Genomic DNA, 21,448 nt, shown 5'->3' with positions numbered 1-21,448 from the left:
CGAAGCTGTTCCTGAATTGTTAGGTCTCCTTCGGAGGCGCTCGGGCAGCTGTTAGCAAATCCCACCCCTCCGGGCTGAGCCTTTGCTCGCTCTACTGTCATGGTGAAATTGGAAAAGCCTCCGGGCCACCAATAATCCTTCAAACATAAAAAAAAAGTATTCACCACTATTGTTTGAAATAAATGACTTAAAATGGCTTCTTTGTTACAATAGCGTGAAATTACAGCGTATTAAAGTATAGATTTGCAGTCTGTGAAACGTAATTAGCGTTGTAATAGACATGACGATGTTTAAGTTATTCACAAGTGGTCATGAATGTATGAATGCAGCCCGTTCATTTTATGGCCTACTGTTAGTCTCAACAATCTCGACCTTAATCGGGTATGGTAGAAATGGATAAAACACTATGACCCACTTGATGCGAGTGATCACAGCATATCACGGACGACGTCTTAGACACGTGCGAATGGATTCATCCGATGCACGATTCTAGCTCTAACGCTATCAATAGTCAAAGCACAGATAACCACATTCATCGTAGATTTCGTCGTGTCGCTTAGCCCACTACAACAGGCGATCCCGGAATTCTTAGAAAAGCTACTCAGACTGGCTGTGGCGGAATTTATCCACCACTTATTTCCTCTGTCCCAATGTAGTTGTAGTCTAAACTTTGAGCTGTTCTACCGGCCAAAAACTGACGCCCTAACATTATAATGCAACCTTTTAATTGACCCAGAACTAAATATTTAAGAATAGAACAGAACAGAAAATAAAACAGCAGTGAATTCGTTTAAGTATTCATATTTATTAATTGAAAAAATAATTTTATTGCTGAAATCACAATTACGACCAGGAGATATCAAACTAAGCTTGTTTTAGTTGTTTTCCTACAAACTGAACTAAAACAAGTTCATTAAGTATTATTCTACAAGAGATAAACAGATCACTAGAAAAACATAACCTTTAGGCGGTTTTATATAAATACTGTAGGCAAAGCACTAAAGAAAAAGCAACCTTATTGTCTAAGTCGAGTAGTTAAGATTTGATACTCGGCTAATGTTCACGAACGGCAAATTTCAAGTAATAACTTAAGACAACTATAGCCAATTGCAACCAATATATTCTTGGTTGTTCATAGCTTGAAAATCCAGCGAGATGTGAGTTAATCCTTTCATTGGTACTCAAAGAATTTCATTTCTATTTAAGTTTAGAAAACATAATATTAAAAAATCTTTTAAATTTTCACAGGCTTTACAAGTGAAACTAAAAACTAGAATAAAAAATTCCAAATTTATAATTTTCTTATTATTTGTAATTTAAAAACATGTGAGAACTCTGTACCGAATATCATTTCATAACATTATTAATTAAGGTTACGACTTAGACGGTCATTTCAAAAATAGTTTTCATGGTATCTTAGTTATTTTGTTATTTTTTTCATATATAAATAATTACGAGAGCAAAGCAGTTTTTTTTTAATATGAACCACATATGATTTCTAATGTCTATGAAAATATCCTAACACTAGTTATAAATGAGATACAAAAATATGATATGTGAGTGGCATGTGGGCTTCACTACAATCATTAACAAATCACTTACAATCATAAATAAAAGACAATAGTTTTTTTTAATGTGGGAGGCATGTGATGTATTCTGAGATGTAATGCTGCTTTCTATATGAAACGACTTAAATTTAAGACTTCAGTAAATAATTATTTTACACTACCAGAGGCAACAAGGGCTATACAATTTTCTTATTACAAAAATATGCGTAGTTTGCTATTTATTTTTTATATATTCTGATAATATAGATTAAATATGTTACTAAACATTAAATATCGAATAGTAGGAATTCGCGAAATTGTACATTTAATTCCATTTTACATTTCTCAGTTTGCTATTTTTATCATATTACATCAAATGCCACCATCACTTTTTAATCTTTAAAGAGTAGAATCAACTGCTTTTTCCTAATTGAATTTATTTGACCTTTAATATTTAGTCATTCTATTAATTTTAGTTTTATATTATTTTAAAGATAATATAATATGTAGTCACCGTACAGCATCAATGTGTCTTCTTAACTTACATTACAAAACATATCTATCATTCATTTTTCTTTTAACAATCACTATTATTAATGTAATATATATATATATATGAAAAACAGAACATATTTTTGTTTTTAGGTTAAAGTAATTCTGGCAACACAAACACAAGATAAGTTGCTAACGAAACTTAAACGAACTGATGATTTGGTTATAAAATAAAATAAAATCTTTCTTTATGTCTAAACTTTCGTATTTCGTACATTCAATCAGTTACAAATAGAGAATTGTTCTTCTTACAGTTTGCATTTCAACTTTTACGAACATGTACGTTATACTTTAAAGGTTTTGGGCCTCAATTTACTTTTAAATTAGAAGAAACTTAATTTAAAACACAACAACATTAATTAATCAACAAAAATTATAATTATGACATAATATGTGTATACTCATATAAACATTACAGTAACATTAACTCAGTTCCGACACTTTATAGGAGTATTTATAATAACTATTCATTTATTAATATATTTTTTTCATAATTACCATGAGAACGGGAACTAAGACTGATAACAGAGATAAAAAAAGATTGATGATGAATATAAGGGTACCTTTTCGTGTACCATAAATATTTTATGAGATTTTGACAGAATTCAATAATTATGGTACGATTATCAAGAGGATCAATGTAAACTCCTTGTGTTAGTTAAAATTAAAGTTGCACCAATCAATATCAGAAGCGGTGATAAGCTAATTTTTTTAAACCTGATTACCAATTGAACATGACAAAGAATATAATATAATGCGCATTTTATATTTTTTATAAAATATACGAATTTATTTATAGAATCTTCGAAAAGCAAAACAATAATATGAGGAATGTCATTAATATATAAAAGTAATGAACACATGATAAAAATGAAAGAGATGTATATTTCAAAATGGAAGATTACTTTATGGGTAGTTGCCCGGTATGATTTTATTAGTCTCCATCAAAATGTACTAATAAAGTAGAATTAGTAAATTGAAATACTGTCTTAGTCAGTATACAAGGGGGAAATCCGAGAGCGTATCATTTACTCAGTAGGTAGACTGATGGTCAGAATGCTATTGTTCGGAATTTATATTTTCAGAAGCTTATCTTGGAAATTCCAATAGTGTGATTCAGATTTTGGTCAATAATGTACTTGTACTCATAATATATATATTTAGAGTTTGTTTTAAAGCAGATGAGAGTTTAATCTCACAACCTCGACATTAAGCTGTAACTAAATGTTATAGTTAGAAAAACACTTATTCCGCCATTCACCGCTTGATAAGCAACTGTCTCGATTGCTGAACATTCTTCAGAACGTATTCTAATTTATACCAGAATTAGGCTCATGAGGATTCCATATTGTATGTCGGCAAACATAGTGTATCAACTAGTAGAACCTTTATTTAATTACTTTCACTTTTAGTTTGGACTGCAATTATAAATTTCACAATTAAAATGTTTGAAGGGAGTTGTGAGATGTGTTTGTAAGCAATTTAATTTACTATGTAAGATAAACATTGGATACCAAAGATTAAGATTGATTTAGACATTTACATGAAAATAAAACAGTTTTCTCGAATATTGTTTCTGAATGATTTGGAGTCCACCATAAAATAAGTCTTAAAAATGATGAATAGACCTTTACAGCGCAATAAGAGGAGACCTCAAGAAGGAGTTTTAGCAGGTCCTCGGGAAAATCTTTTATATAAAAATTGTAAATCCAACTAGCACATTACAACTTACGCTAATTTCAGCAAACTTTCCACAAGCTTTAAACACTTAACTATCACAAATGTTCAGCACTCCCCGCACTTGGGTAACCCCACATCACGTGTTCACACACCACTACAACTGTATCACTGAGTCGAGTTGTTGCTGATGGAAGAACAGCATGCGGTTCACACCGTGGCCTTGAGCAGAGCATCAGAGGCCAGCAGCAACATGCGCAGTCTGCGAGCCAGCGGGTGCGAGGGCGAGGCGGTCACGAAGGCCGACACTTGCTGCTGCAGTTCAGCTACGACTCCTGGCAGATGCTCACGGGTCACAGGACTAGACGTATCCAGGTTCATTACTGCTTCCTCTAGATACCTAAACAAGCATAAATTCATTATTAGTTTCATAGTTTGAAATACTCTTAACAATATGGTATGTCTCTTATCATTTTTATTTATGGGTCAGACAGGTGAGCCCACCCTTGTTTCGATTTTGCTTTCTTATCTCATATGTTGATGTTCACACACCGTTCAAACATCAGTCACCTATAATTACGTGCATCACTCTAATAAAGTTGGTTTCGGTTTATCTCACCTGTGCTTGAGCTGCGTGTCCTTGGACATATCGGCGGCCAGTTGCTGAACTAATGATAGCAGTACGTGCTGCTTGAGCTGACAGGGGGGCCCGAACACCAGTGAAGGCTCGGCCGACCTGCAGGCTGTGACCACGAGGGACAGGTCCGAGGCGGACAAGGCCAGCTGGAAGGCGCCGTTCACGTCACCCGATGAGATCATGTTTTGCACTTGAGATATTTGCATCTGTGAAAGTAATGTTCGAAATATAAACTTATGAAATTAAAAGTTGCTGAGTTTTGTTACGTAAATGGGCGAGCGATTGATTTAAGAATAATACAAAAGTTTATGCAATTTTTTTTTATTGTTTAGATGAGTGGACGAGCTCATAGCCCACCTGTTTGTTAAGTGGTTACTGGAGCTCATAGACATCTGCAGCGTAACAGTGTGATTGCATAATTATGATTACATTTACTGTGATTTGTAGATAGATCTGCTTGGCTGTGTCCATGATTAATGGTGACTATTTACTATCAAGTAGGCCGTATACTTGTCTGCCTACAAGTAAATTTTTATTTAATTAACATCAGCTTTTGCTGCAGGTCTATAATTTTATTACATTTTTATTTTTTTATTTTATTGCTTAGATGGGTAGACGAGCTCGCCTGGTGTTAAGTGGTTACTGGAGTTCATAGACATCTACAACGTAAATGCCCCACCCACCTTGAGATATAAGTTCTAAGGTCTCAAGTATAGTTACAATGGCTGCCTCACCCTTTAAACCGAAACGCATTACTTCTTCACGGCAGAAATAGGCAGGGTGGTGAAACCTACCCGTGCGGACTCACAAGAGGTCCTACCACCAGCAAGGGCAAAGTATTTGGAAAAAAGGTCATTTAATTGCGGGCTCCTCCTTATTTTTGCTGACTGTAACAAGAGGCTTCAAAGGCACAAGGTTGGCTCGACCGTAAGTTCCTTTGCCCAAACAGCCGGTGAATAAAACAGTAGCACGTGCCTGTCGGTCGAGCGGGTTGTGCGCGTGCGGCGTGTGCGGCGAGTGCGCGCGTGACGTCAGCGACGCCGAGCGGGCCTGCTCGCGCCACCACAGCAGCTCCTTCTCCAGCACGCTGGAAAGACGTTTCCACTTTGTACAACAATTGCTTTTATATAGATTCGCGTATCGTTGTTATGAACTTAACTGACTATTGTATCGTTGTCCAAAGGCTAAGCTGTGATACTGGCCTATCCCCGGGAATCAGGTAGAATAATGATCTACCGAAAAAAAATTTTTATTGCCCTTGTAGGCAGACGAGCCATACGGCCCACCTGATGGTGAGTGGTTACCGTCGCCCATGGACTTCAGCAATGCCTGGGGCAGAGCCAAGCCGCTGCCTACCGCTTAATACTCTCCACAAGCCTCTTTTGCAGAAGGACATGTTGCTTTTATATGGATTCGCGTTGTTGACATTGTCGGTACCTGTGCGCCGCGTCCCGCACGGCCTGCGTGGCGTGCTGCAGCAGCAGGCGCGGGTGCTGCGCCAGCGTATCGGCGTGCCGGTCCAGCGCGGCCCGCAGCGCGGTGCAGGCCGCCGCCCCGCCGCGCTCCGCCGCCGCGCGGGCTGCGGCCTCCGTGTGAGCTGCGACTGGGTGAGGAATTATGACGGGAAGATTATAATCTTAGTTGATGTAGGGACACAGTTTAGTAGCGCATGCAGTTTTGTACATCGCTTGCATTAGTCAGTCGTACATAGCCCACCCGACACGTCAGACGCTTGTAACAATATACAGAGTAAAATTGGAACTAACTCGTTTTATTAATAAAGGGCAGATTACACCTTTTACACTTGCATCAGCAACCGTATAGTTAGTTCATTGCACTGACTACCGAAGGGGTGACGATAATTATTGAAAAACATAGATTTTAAAATAATTCTGATCGCAAAATGATGACTGGATTCAGACAAAAGACAAAAATCTAATTTCAATCCAGTTTGGAATTATAATATAAATGCACTTTATGTAAAAGAATGAAACACCTTAATAACTGATTTTAAATAGTTAAAAATGGAATACAGTTATTACTTTTTTTTAAAGCCAAAGTGCAAGGTATAAAAGATATTCATTTCTTAAATTAATTTTTTACATTAAAAAACTAAGAGAATGTACAGTTTGCCAAATGCTTGATGCATGTATGATTATTAAAAAAAAATGTGTCATCTTCTAAAAAATTCGTATTTATTATACACTTGACATTGAGTAAGTGGAATGTCAATGCTATATCGATTTAATGCTACAATATCGATTTGCAATCTCCGATTTCCAACCCTACTAAAGATCGATCGAAAAAACGATCTTTATCGAGTCGGCATTTTTATATTTTGTTACTGAACACTAACAACATTTTTATCGGATTTCTTACACTCTTTAGTCCCGTTCTGGAAGGCGTTGTTGACTTGTCGGAAGATCTGTGCGTGCGCGCGCTCCATGGCGGGCAGCAGGCTGTCCGTCACCGACGCGCGGAAGGACTCGCGGACCTGCTCCGACACGCAGCGCGCTATGGACGAGCTCAGCCGCTCCGACACCGCCTGCCGACACACCACGCACCACCCTCAGCTCTGTACCGCAGGGACCAAGACTCGGACAATTTGCCCAACCAATAAAGCCCAGAGGGGTCTTTCAAACGCCGCACACCTGTCGTATATTTATGAAGTGCTCGAGTGGCGTGGGCGTCGTTTCATTTTTAAATGGTGGTAGGACGTCTTGTGAGTTTACATAGGTAGGTATCACCACCCTGCCAATTTCTGCCGTGAAGCAGTAATGCGTTTCGGTTTGAAGGGCGGGGCAGCCGTTGTAACTATACTTGAGACCTTAGAACTCATATCTCAAGGTGGGTGGCGGCATTTACGTTGTAGATGTCTATGGGTCTATTTATGGGTCTGGGCCACAAAAAGGAGATTTATTTGTAATGAGTATACAGTTGTATCGCTAGTCACTTGGCCGTGCTAACAGGTTCGTCGAAGTGTTGCTCTTGTATCGACAGGTGACAAACCTTGCTGTTGACTAGTTTGTCGATGTTGTCCCTGAGCAGCTGGTCGGTGGCGGTGAGCTTGGCGGCGAGCTCGTGCTGCAGCGCGGCCACCAGCGGCTCCAGCGCGCGCGCCGCCCCCGCGCCCGCCGCCTGCGCCGCGCCCGCGCCCGCCGCCGCGCCCGCAGCCTCGCCCGCCGCCGACATGCGCTCCCACCTGCCGCACCAACAATGACTCAATGTTAGTAACGTGAATTGCTCCCACATATACACTTACACAACGGATACATTTTATACAGATCCCACATTAAATTTGATTCCGATACATATTCCATCCGTGTCGATGCGCAGTGCCGACCGGACACGGAACTAGTTTTGGCATGACGTGATGGCGACAGCACGCCGCCGGGCAGAGCTCGTCGAAGACACGTAACGTGATTACAATAAATATTTTTGGAATATACATACGTAAAATATATATACATCTTTTTAGGAATGGTAAAATTTATTTTTCATAAATTAATTATACACACCCTAGTGTGACAGCATTATCTAAGGCCTGTGCGTGTGCCTGCAGCGCTTCGTCCAGTGCGGTCCGCGGACACCACGTGGCGCCGCGCAGGGCCCGCAGCTCGCGACCCTGCTGCTGCAGCAACTCTACAACCAAACATCATGACACGTTTTTTTACTTAAGGATCAGGATAAGTTGGGGCCCGATAAACATTTGAAATTAAACACATCTGTACCCGCAGAAGGTCTAGAGACTCCAAATAGGATCTGTGCAATCAAACGCACCTGTGATTTTGTCCAGTTTGTGCTCGAGCAGGTCGAGTCGCGCGTCGCACGCGGCGCCGAGCGGCTGGCTCTGCGCGCCCGACTTGTCGCTGGACGCCTTGCGTTGGTTCGCTTCCGTTATCTGCGCTATGGATATCTGCGGCCACGAGGTGTCGCCGTCTGTAACGGAACAACTGGTGACGTCGGCGGCTCCCACACTACACTGCCCGGGGGCGCGGAGACGTACTGGAGTGCGGGAGCGCGAGCGGCGGCGGCGGCGGCTTGTCCGGGAAGGGCTCCGGCTGGCGGGCGGCGGCGGGCGGCGCCGGCGACTCCTCCTCCTGGGACAAAGGTTCGCGGCTGGTTATTAGTGGTGACTGGTGAAAATGGGTGCCACAGGAACACAGCTCATCACGTCAAATCTGCGACGTTCACAAGCCATGCCTATACAAGAGAACAGAAGCCGACACTAACCAGGTTGTCGGCGAAGAAGGCGTCGTCATTGTGCGCCATGATCTCCTGCACCTCCCGGCTGGGACTGGACCCCCCCGAGGTGGGCTTGCCCGCGCCCTCGGCTCCTGCGTCACAGTCACACAACATCAGCACAAGTACAAAGCGAGCCGGGTCCGGGCGGCACCAGCAGGAGCGTCTCCCGAACCCTCCCGGCGTTCTGAGTGAGCGGACGTACCCTTGGCGCGGTCGGCGTCCCCTCCGACGGAGCCGCGCGGCTTGGCGCTGACGTCAGGCGTGGCCGACAGCGGCGGATCCTCTTCCTCCCTCTTGCCCGGCGAGCTGAGGAACGTTAACTCCCTTATTGCCTCATCAGGTCGACGGATCTCCGTAGTAGCCCCACCGTGCCTCTGCCGAGCACTGAGGACTCTTTTTAGGCCATCTGGTTTTGAAATTAACTCCCCTCCGCGGCATTTCTTGAGCGCATGTCCTTCTTCAAACGAAGTTTGCGAAGTCCTTGGCGGCAGGAAACGACTTGGCTCTGGCACTGGCATTGCTGATGTCCATTAGCGACGGTAATCACTCATTATCAGACGGGCCACATGCTTGTCTGCCTGCAAGGGCAATACAAAAGAGCAAGAGATTCTTTGTCCCTTCCAAAACACGGCAGGGCCGGGCGGTGCCGTGCGGTTACCTGAACGCGTCGGGCGTCATGAGGTTGAGCTGCGGAGGGATCGGCGGAGACTCCGCCCTCTGACCGATGAGGCTCCCGGGCTGCGTCTACAACAACAAATATTGGGGACAAGCAAATAAGTATATTATTGTGAATACTGACATTATATCCTAAGAAATACATACAAATATGTATGTCTATTTTTTTATTACTAGGTGGGTAGGTCTCGCGTCTGTAAGTGAGCGGCGGTATGCACTTAACATCATGTCATTAGCTCGTTCAATTCTATCTGCAATCGTTATCGACCGCGCCCCCTCCGCCCGGACCGCGCACTCACTCCGCGGCAGAAGTGGAGGGCGGCGCGCCCCACCACCGGTGTGAGACGGCAACTTACAAATCACGAGTACCGAGTGCATCGCTGAGCGCAGTAGCGATTGACCTAACAGTGTGAATGATTGGGCTGATGGTGACGGTGACAAATATCTATTTTCAAATATTTTTAGATCTCTCTCTTCTCTTTTAAATTCGCACTAGAGTTAGAAGTGTCAACAAAACCTCGTAGATAGGTGTGCGAGTAGTGACGCAGACTCGTGACTCGTTGGGTAACTTCAATGCGGAGTTAATAAATAATCTCTTAAAACTATTCGATAATTTACAGTAAAAAAAAAATTATTTATTTATTTATTGCTAGATGGGTGGACGAGCTCACAGCCCACCTGGTGTTAAGTGGTTACTGGAGCCCATAGACATTTACGACGTAAACGCGCCACCCACCTTGAGATATAAGTTTTAAGGTCTCAAGTATAGTTACAACGGCTGCCCCACCCTTCAAACCGAAACGCATTACTGCTTCACGGCAAAAATAGGCAGGGTGGTGGTACCTATCCGCGCGGACTCACAAGAGGTCCTACCACCAAAAAAATTGATCTCATCAAGTTGTTTTAGTTGCGGTGTGGGAGCGCACGCGGCGCTGCCGTCGTATTGTGAATTGTCTATGATTTATGAACACTGTCATGTTAACAAAAAACTACATATTAAAAATAATTACTGAGCCACAGATAAATATACATAGTGCAATAACTGTATACAAGTAATCTACGTGTGCAAAGACACGGTTTAGGTAGAAACTAGACAAGCTCGTCCCTATGTGAACCGCCACCAGATAGTAAAAGGAAAGAAAAGAATTATAATAATAATATAAAAAGCAAAGTGCGATAATTACATCTGTCTGTTCGTTGTGTACCTGTGACCTCATGAGCAGGTTCTTGAGTTGCTGGCTCTGCTGCTGCAGGATGCTGGAGGGCACGGCCGCCGGCCCGGCCTCGCCGCCCTGCTCCTCGGGCGCGCCGCCTGCGGACGCAACCTGCTCTTCAATATCATTGCTTGGAGACGTCGACAGCTGCATCCCCAACTCCTGTTTCTGGGCGTGCGGTGGAGTACCTGCAGGCAGTGCGAAGGCCAGCCGCCCTTCCTGCAGGCCCTTGGGCTGCACCACGTAGAGGCGCAAGGCGGCCCGCCCGACGCACCCGCACTCCGAGCCCGAGTCCGCCACCTGCGGGCGCGGACACAAGCAAATATATTTTTAAGAGTTCTAGTTTCCAGTACTTAGTTTATGCGTGATACTTTTCAGGGCACATTTAAAAAAATATCTTACAATTCTTGATATTAAGCGACCACCGTGACCCATGGACGTTAGGGGCTCTGCCGGCCCGCTGCCTGACACTCTTTGAGGACGACTCCGAAGTCCTCACGGCGTCCAGGTCAACTTACGACGGCTACCACAAGTTATGTAAGGGTATGCCATATAGCAATCGCAAGTGTAATGATAAAACTATGTATATGCAGAATGTTTCAACTAATTTGTGACATTTGCAATGAGAACGGTTCCGTCATAGTTCTATGTTAGTATCGTATAGTTGGAGGCGGGTGCTCACGTCCGGCTGGAGGTCGAAGTCGTCGGGCGAGGGCCCGGCGGGGTCGGCGGACTCGCTGCGGTGGAACGGGTCGGAGCAGCTGGACTCGCACTTCGCGGTCTGTTCTTCTGCCGGCAACAAAGTTCGAAACGTTATTTTTTTATTACAATAGTTTATATACGACATTATAATGGAAATGCGGACGATTTATTGGGACGAGTACGGACGAGACTGGACAAAGTGATCGTGTGCGTGTGAGTGTGTCACGTACCCGCGTCGGCGATGCGGGAGGCGGGCGCGGGGAGGGGAGCGGGGAGTGCGTCACGTACCCGTGTCGGCACTGCGGGAGGCGGGCGCGGGGAGGGGAGCGGGGAGTGCGTCACGTACCCGCGTCGGCACTGCGGGAGGCGGGCGCGGGGAGGGGAGCGGGGAGTGCGTCACGTACCCGCGTCGGCACTGCGGGAGGCGGGCGCGGGGAGGGGAGCGGGGAGTGCGTCACGTACCCGCGTCGGCACTGCGGGAGGCGGGCGCGGGGAGGGGAGCGGGGAGTGCGTCACGTACCCGCGTCGGCACTGCGGGAGGCGGGCGCGGGGAGGGGAGCGGGGAGTGCGTCACGTACCCGCGTCGGCACTGCGGGAGGCGGGCGCGGGGAGGGGAGCGGGGAGTGCGTCACGTACCCGCGTCGGCACTGCGGGAGGCGGGCGCGGGGAGGGGAGCGGGGAGTGCGTCACGTACCCGCGTCGGCACTGCGGGAGGCGGGCGCGGGGAGGGGAGCGGGGAGTGCGTCACGTACCCGCGTCGGCACTGCGGGAGGCGGGCGCGGGGAGGGGAGCGGGGAGTGCGTCACGTACCCGCGTCGGCACTGCGGGAGGCGGGCGCGGGGAGGGGAGCGGGGAGTGCGTCACGTACCCGCGTCGGCACTGCGGGAGGCGGGCGCGGGGAGGGGAGCGGGGAGTGCGTCACGTACCCGCGTCGGCACTGCGGGAGGCGGGCGCGGGGAGGGGAGCGGGGAGTGCGTCACGTACCCGCGTCGGCACTGCGGGAGGCGGGCGCGGGGAGGGGAGCGGGGAGTGCGTCACGTACCCGCGTCGGCGCTGCGGGAGGTGGGCGCGGGGAGGGGAGCGGGGAGTCCGTGTGAGTGCGTCACGTACCCGCGTCGGCGCTACGGGAGGTGGGCGCGGGGAGGGGAGCGGGGAGTGCGTGTGAGTGCGTCACGTACCCGCGTCGGCGCTGCGGGAGGTGGGCGCGGGGAGGGGAGCGGGGAGTGCGTGTGAGTGCGTCACGTACCCGCGTCGGCGCTGCGGGAGGCGGGCGCGGGGAGGGGAGCGGGGAGTGCGTGTGAGTGCGTCACGTACCCGCTTCGGCGCTGCGGGAGGTGGGCGCGGGGAGGGGAGCGGGGAGTGCGTGTGAGTGCGTCACGTACCCGCGTCGGCGCTGCGGGAGGCGGGCGCGGGGAGGGGAGCGCGTGTGAGTGCGTCACGTACCCGCGTCGGCGCTGCGGGAGGCGGGCGCGGGGAGGGGAGCGCGTGTGAGTGCGTCACGTACCCGCGTCGGCGCTACGGGAGGTGGGCGCGGGGAGGGGAGCGGGGAGTGCGTCACGTACCCGCGTCGGCACTGCGGGAGGCGGGCGCGGGGAGGGGAGCGGGGAGTGCGTCACGTACCCGCGTCGGCACTGCGGGAGGCGGGCGCGGGGAGGGGAGCGGGGAGTGCGTCACGTACCCGCGTCGGCACTGCGGGAGGCGGGCGCGGGGAGGGGAGCGGGGAGTGCGTGTGAGTGCGTCACGTACCCGCGTCGGCGCTGCGGGAGGCGGGCGCGGGGAGGGGAGCGCGTGTGAGTGCGTCACGTACCCGCGTCGGCGCTGCGGGAGGCGGGCGCGGGGAGGGGAGCGCGTGTGAGTGCGTCACGTACCCGCGTCGGCGCTACGGGAGGTGGGCGCGGGGAGGGGAGCGGGGAGTGCGTCACGTACCCGCGTCGGCGCTGCGGGAGGTGGGCGCGGGGAGGGGAGCGGGGAGTGCGTGTGAGTGCGTCACGTACCCGCGTCGGCGCTGCGGGAGGTGGGCGCGGGGAGGGGAGCGCGTGTGAGTGCGTCACGTACCCGCGTCGGCGATGCAGAAGCTGAGCACGGGGAAGGGCAGCAGGAAGTGCGCGAGCGCGGTGCAGTGTGCGTGCGTGTCGGCCGCGTCGCGCGCCACGCCCAGCACGTACAGCGCGCGGCCGCTCGCCGCTGACACCACCAGGAACCGCGCGCTCCTGTCCAGCATCACCTGCACGCCACAATCCACCCTGTGTCTCATGTCTACCTTCACTTCATGGGGTTGCCCCATTGGTCCAATGTTTTTCCATATTATAGTTTAATTTGATAAGGCGGGTGGCAAATCGAATCGACTCTGTTCGGGAACGATTGGCTGGGATTGGAAACTTAAGATATTTGTCCTCCACTGATTCCCACTGCTGTAACTACTGCGCAGCTCGGATATACAACCGCGACCAGGCTTGTCGAGGGAATCTTTGATCCTATAATGTACTTAGTCAAAAGACAATAATGGGGTGCAGGGGGTGCGGGTAAATTTATCCTTTCTTCCGCCGTGATAGTCATAATGGCCAGAAATTTAACCCATTTGGCAATTTTTTTGGTGAACAAACATTCTATTGTCCAGTAAACGGACCTTTTCCCTGTCCTTAAGGCATGTCATGTCTGTGTGTAGACCTAAAGTTGCACCACCATCATGTCGTGGGGTTGTCGTAAAAGGGCAATATGAAATTTGTCGAAGAATGGGGAATACTGATCTCTAGCGAATTATACCAGAACACTCCAGTCGCCATCCAGGATTTTCTAGTGCTGTTGTTAAGGTTACATGGTACATAAGGTTACACACTGGCGGCAGGCGGGAGACTGTCATTTTTTTCTAAATTTATATTTGCATTTAAAGTTGTTGTGCCCTTTACAAGAGCTCAAACTCATCAACCTAAATGTAATCTAATTTATGGTCTTGTTTATTAGTAATCGCGCGGCTTTTTTTTAAGGGATTTTATGACCTGGTAACTAAGACCTTAAGTCATTTCTTATTTTAGTTGATATTCTTATTTTTATAAAAAATGATAATATGAAGATGATTAATTTGAGACATTAAAACTGGAACGAAATAATCATTTTATTTCGTTTAATGAGATGAGATGAGATAATATGGTATAAAATATAATCTCAGTAAAATGGTGATCATTTACCGAAACTTTTTCAGTGGACTTTTTGGAGGATCCCGAGAAGTTACGTCCAGCGATTTTGTTTCATTTTCCTACAGTTGTGCACTTCCACAGATATTAAACAGTTAATAAACCACCGTTATTACGCATTTAAATCTGACGAAACACTAAATAGCTTCGATCAATAATAGTACTAGATTACGGATCAGGAACAAAAATAAGACGCTCCAGTGGCCACGTTTGCAGACACGAAAACATCTTCATTTCTTAGAAAAAAGTTTAATAATGTTAACGACTTCAGTTTATTATAAACCTTAATACTTAAACATAAAGTTTAATTACCATTGCAAAATATATGTATTTAGGTCCTTTCGTCAGAAAAAGAATATTATGGAATAAATTTAAAATGTCACTTGAACATAAAAAGTCATCAGTACAAAAATATTTATTCTAAAATGATACTTAAAGCCTAATGTATAAGGTTAAAAATATTTGTTTAAACTTTCGTGCTTATTGTATTGTGGAACTAGATGTAGTTCTTGGTATTACATTTCAATGCTCAGAACACAGTAAGTATTGAAAGACATAGAGTTGCAGAATATACATATTTGTTTTAGGTTTGTTTTGTATGGTCGCAACTATTTTTGACCGATTCAAAAAAGTAGTAGATAATATTTTACATTGCCGCTATTACAACAAATAGGTGATAAAAAATAAAATTGAATAAAGTAAAAAAAATATGAAAGGAAACACGAAACATGTTTTCCACGTATTCTTTATACAGAAGTAATTAAAACAATAATGTAGGTTTAATTACCTTTAAACAGATTCAGTTTGTTATAAAGCTGTCTTTTAGAAGTCATTTTTATATGAGCGGTTTCTTTTTTACAAATATAATGTAATCTTATATCAATGAATTTTTCTATAATCAGTTTAATTTAGGCTTATTTTATGGCTGTGTTCGTTTCCCCCAGAAAACAAATCCTTTTCAGCATATACGCTTAAAATATTTACACATACATATAAAGTTTTTTTAATACTTTTTTGCATTGATTTGCCACCACCATTGAACAATTCTAGAATTTTTATAAGAGTTCTAAATTTCTTCTCCTCTTTCTTTCGCGACAATATATATATCCATTGTGCACAGCGACAAGGGGCTACTAGGAAATCTACAAACAAAAATAACATTATAAAATAACAAAACTACTCTATGCATTCCCTGTCCAAGAATAGGTGATCTTTGTTACAATAGTTGGTGCCTTGTTGCAAACATTGGCCAAACAATTACAATATTCGTAAATTGTGTTTTATTTACAATATAATTGTGTTTATTATTTTATGAAAAACACTTAATAATATAAATTTACCAAAAAAAGATATTCCTTCCAAAACCTTGGTGTTACGGTGGTTTTTTACTCAGTTTTTAAACGCGCATTGCAGCGTTTTGACGTCTTAGTGTTGGCTATGATTGGACCATACTAATTTGAAATAAGACCACAAATTTATTTGTGGTCTTATTTTTCGGGCCGCTTTTGAAGCGCTAATCGCGAATCTAGTAATATTATTGATCGAAGCTAAATAGACAAAATAAATTTTCACTCCTCGCGTTCCCGCCAAAAAACCTCGCGCGACTTTTATCACAATCTTTGTACAGATGTTTTTGTAGTGTTTTTGTTATAGCTACATTCTACGTACGCCAGACGGCATGCAAACATTTTTAAATGTCAGTTTTTCATGCACTTAACATTATTAGTCACAGCTGAAGTTGGAGATCACTAGTAGTAACCTAATTACACTTTCACGTAATTCCAACTAATTAATTCCCTAGTCGCCAACGCGCGTCACATTCGGAACGTACCTTCAAACCGAGACTGCTCTCGTTGGGCACTTCAGGAGCGAACGAGATGGTCTGCAGGCAGTTCCAGGACTTGCACGACCATATCTTGATGCAGGTGTTGTTGTCCGCGCCGGTCACGGCAAACTTCCAGAACTGAACACTGTGATGAGGGGAACCGTTTACTGGTGGGTGAGCATGCTGTGAGCTCGCAAGTTTTATCCCAGGTTGCTTGTCACTTTTTATTTTATTTTTATTGCTTAGATGGATGGACAAGCTCACAGCCCACTTGGTGTTAAGTGGTTACTGGTCCCATAGACATCTACAATGTAAATGCGCCACTCACCTTGGGATACAAGTTCTAAGATCTATAGTTACAATGGCTGCCCTACCCTTCAGACCGAAACGCATTACTGCTTCTGTCGGGAAGCAATCACGATTCCACTACAATTGAGATTTTGATAACGTTACCCGATTTGCTTGAGGCTGAGGGTCTAATCGAATCTACGGGCTACGAGGATGCGGCTATCCACTGTGAGCCCCGAAGTCGAAGTCGGCTCATGTCTTCGCGAAAGAAGTAGATAGGAAGGCGATACATTCGTGGACTTACCATCAGCACACCACGAGCATGGCACATCACGCTATTTTTATAACCAAGTGATCATCTAACAAGTTTTTCTTTGAAAAATTGATGCCGGCTTGATGTTTTTTTTTCCTATCTATTCTAGTAGCCTCGAGGGATTATTCTAGATTCGCTGAGCCAGTAGGTGAGCTCACGGGGCTCAAACCTGACAACGTTACTAACACGAACCCTAGCTAGAGCCGTGTTTCGCAGAATCTACCACCGGATTGGAAATGCGACCCACTGAGAAGATCCGACGAGAAACTCAGTGGGCTGTATCTGAGAGTTAATTTACTCGGCGAGCCTTTCGTCGCAAGCGACGGTTTCGACGAGAACGATGACCGGGGCTTGAGGTACCTAAAAGCATTGTTAGTGGATCGGGAGGATCCGAAATGACGTGTATTGAGCGACGTCGACTGTTTTCCATTCGGTCCGCAGCATCGGGAATGAAACCTGAGGATCTTGATGGATCTAGAGCTTAGTGGGGTCGCGTCGCTCGACACCAGGACAAACTACTGGCAAATGATCATTCAGTTGTAGTTGTCTATAACTTCTAATAATTGAATTTTTTGTGAAGATGTATAGTAGAGGGCAGTTCGAATGGTAATGCCAATTAAATACCAAATTAAAAAGTCGTTCGTACTCAGAGTTGTAGTTGTTGTGGTTGTCGAGGAAGAAGAGACAGCTGAGGGGCTTCCCGTCGTGCGGCTGCCACTTGTGCAGGCAGCGGGGGCTCCGGTTCTGCATGCACACCTGCGGCAGGACCACGGGCGGTCACAGCGGTCGCGAGTACCGACAGACAAGTCCAGTCGGAGACGAAGCTTTATTAAAGATATTTAGGCAATCCTAGCTTCGGGTAGCTGGATGTGGCATCTTCAAATTAATTTAATTCCAGACTACATAAGACTAAATGACTCAAAATACAATTTAAAATTTTAGAGTTAACCTTTTTGCTGCCTTAGACTAATGTAATATAAGATTATATGTCCAATACGTGTGGAGTCTGGGCTTAAAGGGTTAATTCATACAAGAAACGTTTTTTGAATGGATATGAGAGAATATCAGGAAGTATCTCTTCTTGGTGTTTGTACGGCAGCTCGTGTACATTAGCCGGCGGTGTGACGTGGAGTGGATACCTGAAAGAACATGACGTATCCGTCGGCGGCGGCGGTGGCGAGCGCGGTGCCGTCGGGCGAGAAGGCGGCGTCCACCAGGTCGGCGGCGTGCCCGCCCGCGGACAGCGTGCCCGCGCCGCCCGCCAGCGCACCCGCGCCCCCCACCCCCTCCGTGCCCGCCACGGCCCTCGCGATCACGCGCATGTTCCAGATGCGGGCTGGGGGCAATATCAAACATCTATTGAAAGCGTTGCTAGATTTGCCTTATCTTGAGGTTTCACTCAAGAAATAAATGTGCTAAAAAAAATAGGTAAATCCTGTTTGACATTTCACTCTCTAACTTAAGCAAAGTATTCCTGGTCATAGATCATAAGTTGATTACAGCTTTTGCAATATTGCATCTTTCTATTAGTGGCACCACATGGATATTTAGTAAGGGAAACTTCATAGACAATTTAATGAGGTCTGTCCATCTTAAGAATGGTCTGCCACGAGAATATCGACCCTCCAGTTTTCCTTTTACCACTAATCATTTCAATAAGCTTTCGTTGCAGATGATATGTTAGAGATCTGTACAATAGATGAGGTGATTCCCTGTTTGAAGCAAAGTCAATAATAGAATGTTGAAATGTGAGCAGTCTTATATACTTATCCTCAATAAGTACCTCCAGCACACCTTATTTTTTTACCACTGCTCATTTGGTGTTAGTGGTCACGAAAGTCCATAGATATAGCATGAATGGCACCACCCACCTTTAGACTTGAGGTGCGTCTCAATTGTAGTTAACTAAATTAAAAAATTTTGCACGTTAGATGTGATTACACAATATTATTCCTTCATTGTGGAAGTCTTTCGGAACACGAGTTAAGTATGTATTTAGTACATTAGAAAAATTGGTATCTGCTTGCAAGATTAGGAGTCTGGCATAGTAGCATCAATAAATGTAAGTACTTATTCATTAGATCTGGATGACTTCAAATACATCTAATGACATCTCCATGAGACTACATCTCAATATCTGAAATATCTTACCAGTATTAGCATGAGTCGTCAGCAGAAGTCTATCCACATCTTCATCAGGGTCATCGTCTTCTTCATCGGGTATATAAGGGCACCACACAACTCTGTGGAATGATCCCACAATACCTGTATCTTCACGAATCTCAGCGATTAGTGTACATCTGAAATCCATATTAAAAATTGTAGAGCATAATGATGATTATGACTAAGATCAATTTTTCAGATTTTTTTTTTTATCTACCTCAGTCCACTGTCAGTTGCTTCAATCTCATGAACATAAAAGTTGCCCTGTTCATCGATGCAAGCCAATACTATCTCGTTTTGAATATGGGCAAATGATAAGTCTTGGACCTGCAATCATTATACATTGGAAATGTACATCTTCATACTGTCATACTGTATATAAAGTCAAGGTGTACTTTGAAAAATCAAATACTTGTTGGTTATTTTTAAATTAAAAAGTCCATTCCAAAAAAGAGAGCAATTTAATAGCCTGCATTATCTTTCAAATTTATGTAGTAATCGTTTCATTTAGAATAAGTTGCTTTCTTTTCTTTTCTGGTTGTTCCCTCAATGCTGAGGATTATGACTGTATGTCAATTTTCTCCACTCGGTTCGGTTCTGCGCCATATGTACCACTCCCTGTATCTGGCCTCCAGTCACCTCCTTGAGTTGATCCACCCATCTAGCTGGCGCTCTTCCTCTAGCGCGCTTCCCCTCCATTTGCTAAGCTGCCTCAAATTCAATTCTAGAATAAGATAATTAGAAAAAGTACCTCCCCCTTCATTCCCTTGATGAGAGCACGACGATCAGTTCCTGGTTCAAGGTTGTACACAACTCTAACCATACCACTGCAAGTACCTGGGTTAGCTGTATTAGGAGCTGTAAATAAAATTTAAAACCAAACATTAGTTGGCTTTTAAAAACAAAATCTGGACAAAATCCTGAATGTTCTGTGTGGTCTGCCAGTAGCCATCATACAACACAAGATATTTTGCAGATGCCTGTACCTCGCTTACGACATATTCAAGACAAGCTTGCATATATACAAATTCCAAACAACAACATTCGGATCGTTTGTCTACTTTGCAATATCACCCACTGGGTGAAAGATCTTCCTTTCGTCGTAAACCTACATGTGCAATCTACAGTTTTACAAATACTACACGATCCTCTAAAGAATAAAAAGAGGTCAACAATAATTGAGAAACAGCAAAACTGTGTTGAAAGAAATTTAAATTAAATGAAATTATAATTTGGTAATTAAAAATTATTTCTTAATAAAAACAAAAAAATAGTACAATTATAACAGATTGGTAAATTCTTCATTCATGTAACATTAATGTTTGATAATCATTATAGCTTTAGCCATTTCTAAACTAAACAAACAGACAGATTGATAATCAAAAAAGTGGTATTATAGGGGAGCTTTTCACTGGTGGTAGGACCTCTTGTGAGTCCGTACTGGTAGGTACCACCACCCTGCCTATTTCTGCCGTGAAGCAGTAATGCGTTTCGGTTTGAAGGGTGGGGCAGCCGTTGTAACTATACTGAGATCTTAGAACTTATATCTCAAGGTGGGTGGCGCATTTACGTTGTAGATGTCCATGGGCTCCAGTAACCACTTAACACCCCGTGGGCTGTGAGCTCGTCCACCCATCTAAGCAATAAAAAAAAAAAAAAAAAAAACTAGACACGCGACTTATTCATTATATATTTGTGGCAGAAATAGGCAGGACATTGGTTATCTTTGTAGGTTCTCCACAAGCTGTATCAGTAAATGTCAGTTGGTGATCATAGCATGCTAGTATGATACTCAGAGAGTGCTACCACCCAATCTTACTTATTTTCCTTAGTCCTTCTTTATGATATATCAAATCAAAAGAGACACTGCACAATCAAGGTACTCATTAAATTTAAGTACATTAATTACATAATATGTAAACATTCATGTTATGTCAGAACATGCCCCAGGTAAACAGGAATACAGAATACATTATGTCACAGACTATTAATATCTGGTAATCTTAAAACTAAGCTTTACTGGAGAACAAACATGATCAAAGCAATTACCTTTAATAGAGTATGCCAGGTACTTTCCACTGATGTGAATGGCTAGAAGCTGCCCAGGATAAAACTTGGGCTCCCAGTTATAATCTACAAGATTCTTCAACTTCACTTTTGAGCTACCATGATCATGGTTACCGGTGTTGATAGTCACGACCACATCCGAAGAGTAAACTTCTATACAGCTCATACCATCTCCTTCAGCAAATGCTCTAGAAGATTTAAAGTTATAGATTCTATAACTTTGATTTGCCAATATTCATTTAAAACATTTTTATTCTTAGATTTTAATTTTATTTTGTCAACATAGGTGTGCCGCTACACAATCAACAAGGTAAGCCTGAAGAAGCCAGGACACTGTAGTATCACCAGAAAT

General features: G+C 44.7%; 1 protein-coding gene and 1 long non-coding RNA gene across 4 annotated transcripts in view; one reads left to right on the top strand and one right to left on the bottom strand.

Moving 5' to 3' along the window:
- Positions 1-785: 785 nt before the first annotated feature.
- LOC110385709 (enhancer of mRNA-decapping protein 4) overlaps positions 786-21,448 on the bottom strand; it is a 21,798-nt gene continuing 1,135 nt past the window's right edge. Inside the window, exons 3-25 of one of the 3 annotated variants that reach the window (XM_038010694.2) lie at positions 21,079-21,284; positions 19,781-19,887; positions 19,247-19,356; positions 19,018-19,166; positions 18,006-18,202; positions 17,513-17,622; positions 16,272-16,410; positions 13,305-13,473; positions 11,230-11,333; positions 10,736-10,847; positions 10,518-10,645; positions 9,317-9,402; positions 8,861-8,964; positions 8,647-8,750; positions 8,420-8,513; positions 8,194-8,352; positions 7,932-8,055; positions 7,423-7,615; positions 6,793-6,958; positions 5,851-6,016; positions 5,389-5,500; positions 4,396-4,619; positions 786-4,176 (exon numbers count right to left, since the gene is read on the bottom strand). In XM_038010694.2, the coding sequence (XP_037866622.1) occupies positions 3,987-4,176; positions 4,396-4,619; positions 5,389-5,500; positions 5,851-6,016; positions 6,793-6,958; positions 7,423-7,615; positions 7,932-8,055; positions 8,194-8,352; positions 8,420-8,513; positions 8,647-8,750; positions 8,861-8,964; positions 9,317-9,402; positions 10,518-10,645; positions 10,736-10,847; positions 11,230-11,333; positions 13,305-13,473; positions 16,272-16,410; positions 17,513-17,622; positions 18,006-18,202; positions 19,018-19,166; positions 19,247-19,356; positions 19,781-19,887; positions 21,079-21,284 (3,253 nt within the window). In that variant the 3' untranslated portion in view covers positions 786-3,986. Of the gene's footprint in view, positions 4,177-4,395; positions 4,620-5,388; positions 5,501-5,850; positions 6,017-6,792; positions 6,959-7,422; positions 7,616-7,931; positions 8,056-8,193; positions 8,353-8,419; positions 8,514-8,646; positions 8,751-8,860; positions 8,965-9,316; positions 9,403-10,517; positions 10,646-10,735; positions 10,848-11,229; positions 11,337-13,304; positions 13,474-16,271; positions 16,411-17,512; positions 17,623-18,005; positions 18,203-19,017; positions 19,167-19,246; positions 19,357-19,780; positions 19,888-21,078; positions 21,285-21,448 lie in introns of all 3 variants that reach the window. The other 2 variants (XM_038010693.2, XM_038010695.2) reach the window with 2 other exon arrangements.
- Positions 16,351-17,625, top strand: LOC134201874 (uncharacterized). Its single transcript, XR_009977131.1, has 2 exons — positions 16,351-16,435; positions 16,976-17,625. It is a non-coding gene; the product is annotated as an uncharacterized LOC134201874 (long non-coding RNA).

The sequence above is a fragment of the Bombyx mori genome, chromosome 4 (assembly GCF_030269925.1).
Source record: "Bombyx mori chromosome 4, ASM3026992v2".
In the NCBI taxonomy this organism is placed as follows: Eukaryota; Metazoa; Arthropoda; class Insecta; order Lepidoptera; family Bombycidae; genus Bombyx; species Bombyx mori.
Note: the sequence above shows the minus strand (reverse complement) of the source record. Positions and strands in the feature narration are given on the sequence as shown.